General features: G+C 56.9%; 1 protein-coding gene across 1 annotated transcript; it reads right to left on the minus strand.

Annotated features, from left to right (window-relative positions):
- Positions 1-1,811: 1,811 nt before the first annotated feature.
- Positions 1,812-4,616, minus strand: MYOG (myogenin). Its single transcript, XM_042925541.1, has 3 exons — positions 4,131-4,616; positions 3,281-3,362; positions 1,812-2,620 (listed from the first exon to the last, which is right to left on the minus strand). Exons 1-3 carry the CDS (start codon positions 4,599-4,601, stop codon positions 2,499-2,501), a joined length of 675 nt encoding a protein of 224 aa, XP_042781475.1. The 5' UTR covers positions 4,602-4,616; the 3' UTR covers positions 1,812-2,498.
- Positions 4,617-5,404: the final 788 nt, after the last annotated feature.

Raw genomic sequence — 5,404 nt, forward strand, 5'->3', positions numbered from 1 at the left:
AACGTGAACCTCAGTTTCCAACTGACATGATAGGTAAAGAAGAATAAACTTACCAAATACGTGCAGCCACTCCAGAGCCTATCAGCTCTGTAGAGATGAGCCCCCTTCTTCATGGCCACCCCAAGCCCCCAGTGAGAAGCAAGTCAACTGAAGGTGGTGGGATCATATCCATTTGGGAGCTTGAGAGGTGCCAGGGGCAGAGGAAATGAACTCGAGGGGAGCAGATCCCCCTTGACTGTGTAGCTCAGCATTTTCAGTGGTTCGTAAGGGAGTGAATGTAAATTTGAGAACCAAGGTGTGGCAATCAGGCTTGTGGCTCTCCTCATCTCCAAGGGCGGTGAGTCAGGGGGAGCTAAGAGCCTTAGAAATGACATCAGTATTCCTCTCCGGCCCTTTCAAGGTGGTACGACTATAAACACAGTGACACAACTCAAGAAGAAAATCCCACAGTGGGGCAGATTAGGCCAGTTTGTGACTCTCAGTTGGCCTGGCCCTGACTGGTTGTTTGGGACAGATACACCCCGAGTGGGGGGCTGCTCCCTTCTGCACCCTCACCTCGGTCTGTGAGCCTACTCTGAGGTTTCCTTCTTCTCTTCCTTAGGCAGAGTTTCTGGAGAAACTCTGGGAGCCAAGAGTTGACCGCCCTCTTCAGGAGCAAGTCAGGAGGGGCAGATGTGGGGGAGATGGCCCAGCTGAACCCAGGGGTACACTGCAGAATGGGTCACAGAGCCTGGTAGGTAAAACAGGGTTACATCCATTGTCAAGGGCCCTGAAGAATTGGGTGGGGGCTACAGTGTACCACGCTGTGAATCCCCAGGCTTCTGTAATGATTCTGAAATTTATAATTTGCAATACACCAGACAAGTTTAGCCTCAAGCAGTTGGAATTAATCAAAATTTTAGTAGATGTTCACGAGCCATTCAGATTCTAGTTCCTGCTATCTCCCCAGCTAGTCCTTATGTAATTTCTGTCCAGAATCTTCTCTATTCTCCACCCACCTTCTCCCCTCAGCTGGCAGTTGGAAGATAGCATCCCATATGAAGAAAACCCCAGCTTCTCTTCCTGTGATTGTTGGTGAGGCCCTCCCCTTACCCCCAGCGGAACTGCCGTCATCCTCTGAGCTGTGGGCATGGGCCAGAATCCTCTTTGGCCTGGAGGAACGGAAGGGTTTGGTAAGGGGACATGCTAGTTGGCCTGCCTGCGAGGAAGTGGCAGTGTCTGACCCCAATCATGCTGATTTAATCCCCTCCCACTTTCCTGCTGGGCTCCTGGTAATGTCGCACCAGAGGAGAGGCAGGGAGCAGGGAGAGGGGAAAACCTGCAAATTCCCACCCTACAACCCTGCCTGCAGGCTGTGGGATGAGTGCTGGGCACAGAGCATGCTCATTAGTTGGGATGGACCCCTTGGGGTTTGAGATGGAGCACACAGACCGTTGCGGTGTCCGTGCGTAAGAAAGAGTGACACGGAATGTTTGCCAGGGTTTCCTCCTTGTCCCACAAGGTGTTTGTGGATCTGGCTCTCACCCAGCCTGTGGACCACACCCCGCTCCCTTCAGAATGGTAAAAAGAGTGGGGCTCCCAGTACCTGGTGACCAGCAGCAAGGTAGTGCCCCAGCTGCTTTTGGAGCCCCATCAGCTCTGATCCTTAGCAGGCCTGCCCCCTGAGGTGTGTCTGCACCCCTGGAAGGGGAGGGGCAGGAGCGGCGGGCACCCCCTCCCTCCACATCATCACAGACATTCTTCTAGCACCCAGTCTTTATTCGTTTTTTAAAAAAGAAATCCAAATAAGTTAGCAAAAAAAAAAAAAATACAAAACAATGGCAAAACCACACAATGCTTAGTTAAGAAAAGAAGTCACCCCCAAGAGCCCCTGCCCCCCTCCCTGCCTGTCCCTGGCCACTTGTGCACAGGAGACCTTGGTCAGATGGCGGCTTTACAAACAACACAAAACATAAAACCACTGGAAGGTTCCCAATATTCACTGCAAAAGCTTGGCCCCCCAGGGACTTGGGAACAGAGGATTGCTCCTCTCCCTTTCCTCTCCCTCGATTCAGGGCAGGCCCAGCCCAGCCCCTGGCATCAGGAAAAGACAAGAACAGAAGATGTACACAGCCTGTCCTGGTCAGGACACTGTCATCGTCTCTCAGACCGTTTCTTTTGAGGGGGTGGAATTGGAGGCTGCACTATGAACAAAGGGAAGCTCCTGAGTTTGCCCCGAGACAGGGCATACACGAGGGGCACTCTGGTCCCCTGCTCTATTTCCCGGGAAACGGCATGCTCCTTGCTGTAAGGAGTCAGCTACACGAGAGCATCCGTTCCCTCTCTGGGTGGCGAGTTAACCTTACATGGATGAGGAAGGGGATAGGCTGGCATTTGATAGCCCCAGCACTGGCCCTCTGGCATCAGGACAGCCTGGCTGAGGAAGCCCCCGCTGCGGGGGCGGTGGCATCTGTGGCCAGCGTGGGGGCTCTCATGGACGCCCGGCCTGGCAGACAATCTCAGTTGGGCATGGTTTCATCTGGGAAGGCCACAGAGACGTCTTCCACTGTGATGCTGTCCACAATGGAGGTGAGAGAGTGCAGGTTGTGGGCGTCCGTGGGGTCGGCCGTGAGCAGGTGATCTGTAAGGAGAAGGGGGGAGGATGTCACCTGTGTGATAAAGGGGGTTTCAAGACCCAGGACAGGGAACAAGGTCTTTGGGGGTGGCACAGGTTTCCCAGGACAGATGAGTGCGCAAAACTCAAGAATCCTACCCGCTAGCCCATGCCTTTCCCAGTGCCAAGCATATGTGTGTGTGTGCGCGTGTGTGTGCGTGTGTGTGTGTGCGCGCGTGCGCATGTGTGTGTGAACACTGAACGCATGTGCCTTCTCTCTGAGCTCCCCTAGTGGGGTTAGGATTTGAAAGCAGCTACTCTGAGATGGAGCCAGGACGGTGTATCCTGGGAGACTGGAACTGTCCTTTGCTGGCCCAGTTCTGCAGCACTGACTCGGCACTTCCCAGGGACCCCTGGGGCAGGGACATTCCCCTCTCCGTGGAGAAGGTCAGGCACTAGGCTTTGGTCGGGGAGCTGCAGGAGGCCTAGACCACTCCTTAGCTGGTCAAGGTCTCAGGGAGGCACAGGGCCTCGCGGCCCACCATTTGGAACCCCGGGTTCAGCAGTTCCCTGGAGAAGCCGAAGGCAAGAGGACTGGAGCAAGAAGCAAGGTAAAAGGAGACAAGTGGGCCTAGAGACGGGCTGATGGGGTCAAGCCAAGGTTATGAGGGTCCGGGTCTCACTTACCCCCTGTGTTGGGACCAAACTCCAATGTGCTGCCCCACTCTGGACTGCAGGAGGCGCTGTGGGAGCTGCATTCACTGGGCACCTGCAAGACGGGGTGAAGAAGGCCCAAGGTCAGAGCACAGCCATTCTTGATGGTGTCTCTCTGTCCAGTTCCAATGGGCAAAAGCTCCCCTTGTGGGGCTGGAGGGTGGGCCACAGGCTGCAGCCCTCCAGCCCGGGGCACCCCTGGCCTCAGGGTCTTCCCCATCAGCAACTTTCATGCCCCCGCTCCCTGCCTGGCCACAGAGCCCCTACTTCCAGGCCTTTCTTGTCCTCCATTCTGGGTGGCGATTCTGTCCTCACAGGACACCCGGTTTAAAAGGGTTCCTGGTTTTCCTGACCTTACGATAAGGGTGAAGGATAAGGTGAAGGAAGCAGGTGCAGGCCCGCTGGGGTTCTTGAGAGACCCTGGGTAGGTGTTGCCTCTGCTCAGCCACACTCAAGATGGGGTGGTGGGGCAAAGCGACGCTTGGCCTTGCCTTTTGGACCCCATCCCTAGGCGCTGGGATTAATTCTCACTCCCACCCAGGCTGACTCTGGACTTGCTCTTGGATCCGCCCGTCCTTCTGTTCTCTGCCACCCCCCTCCACCTCTGCTTCTCCCTGTGGCCTTTAGCTTGGCCTGAAAGGACAGAGGGACACAGGAGGTCAACTTGACCGCCCAGCTGTGAGGAAGGAGGGGGTCCTGCAGCCCCCAAGACCCCACCTGCTCCAACCCTCTGACTGAACCCCACACTGGGGTCCCGAAGCCGTCCAGGGGCCTCCTGCGCCCCCTCCCCCTGGGGCGGCTGGTGGGGGGGACGCTCACTTACCCCTGGCTGGGGCCCGCCCCCGCCCCGGTACCGGAGGTCACGCTCTTCCTGGTTGAGGGAGCTGAGCAGGGCCTGTAGGCGCTCGATGTACTGGATGGCGCTGCGTAGGATCTCCACCTTGGGCAGCCGCTGGTTGGGGTTGAGCAGGGTGCTCCTCTTCAGAGCCTCAAAGGCCTCATTCACCTTCTTGAGCCTGCGCTTCTCCCTCAGTGTGGCCGCACGCCGCCGGTCCACGGACACCGACTTCCTCTTACACACCTTGCAGGCCCACGGCAGGCACTGGCCCAGGCAGTGCTCGGGGGTCCCCAGCCCCTTGTCTTCGAGGGGCCCTCGGGCCTCAGGGCTCAGGCTGAGCTCAGTCCGCTCGTAGCCTGGCGGCTCGAAGGCCTGGAGGTGGACGGGCAGGTAGTTCTCCCCGTCATAGAAGTGGGGTTCCTGGTAGAAGTAGGGGGATGTCTCATATAGCTCCATGGGGTCGGAAGAGACTTGTTCCTGCCACTGGCCCCCAAGCTCCTGCAGCCCCTCACGCCAACTGCTGGGTGCCATTTAAACCCTCCCCGCTGGCATGGAACCAGAGATAAATATAGCCAATGCCGCAGAAACCTGAGCCCCCCCTAAGCTGTCGCTGCACATCAAGACGTTTACAGTGGATTAGATGTGATTCCCCTTCCCTCTCCCCCCAGCCCCCACCCCACCCAGCCCGCTTGCCCCAGCCTGGGCCGGCTCCTGTGCACGGGGAGGGAGGCCGTCGGTGTAATTTGATTAGTTTTCATTTCTCAGCAGCCCCCGTGGGGCAGGGGAGGTGGGGGAGGACACACATTCTCCTCTCATCTGCTCCTTTCAATTACTCCTAGCCGGGCGGCCTGCCTGCTGTCTCCTTGCTAGTCCCAAAGATGTGTGTGTGTGTGTGGGGGGGGGGGGGTGGTTGTTGAGGGGAGGGAACAAGGAAAGGCAGGGTTCAGGCTGGAAGAGGCCTTAAGAAATCAAAGTATCCATCCCCCGGCTTCCTGACAGCACCTTAACCAGGCTCCATCAGTCAGAAGCATGAGACTGCTTCAAATTTGGGGCATGTGTGTGGGCTCCGTGTCCAGGGGTAAGAAGGATTGAAACCTGGAGGGTCAAATGGCTTCAACTTCTGGGGTTTCAAAGCAGCCTTGACATCTTATGTCGCTCAGGTCTCCTGTGACGGGGGAAATTGAGGCGAGATGAATTTTTTTGGTCTTTTTGGCAGGGGTCAGTAGAGGTTTTCCTTTTAACTCAGTTGGTCAGGGGCA

The sequence above is a fragment of the Panthera leo genome, chromosome F3 (assembly GCF_018350215.1).
Source record: "Panthera leo isolate Ple1 chromosome F3, P.leo_Ple1_pat1.1, whole genome shotgun sequence".
Taxonomy (NCBI): domain Eukaryota; kingdom Metazoa; phylum Chordata; class Mammalia; order Carnivora; family Felidae; genus Panthera; species Panthera leo.

Coding starts and splice junctions, on each gene's coding strand:
- MYOG (XM_042925541.1), bottom strand. CDS start 4,601: ATGGAGCTATATGAGACATCCCCCTACTTCTACCAGGAACCCCACTTC. Junction 3,363..4,130: donor GGGGCGGGCCCCAGCCAGGG/GTAAGTGAGCGT, acceptor CCCGTCTTGCAG/GTGCCCAGTGAATGCAGCTC. Junction 2,621..3,280: donor GTTTGGTCCCAACACAGGGG/GTAAGTGAGACC, acceptor TTCTCCTTACAG/ATCACCTGCTCACGGCCGAC.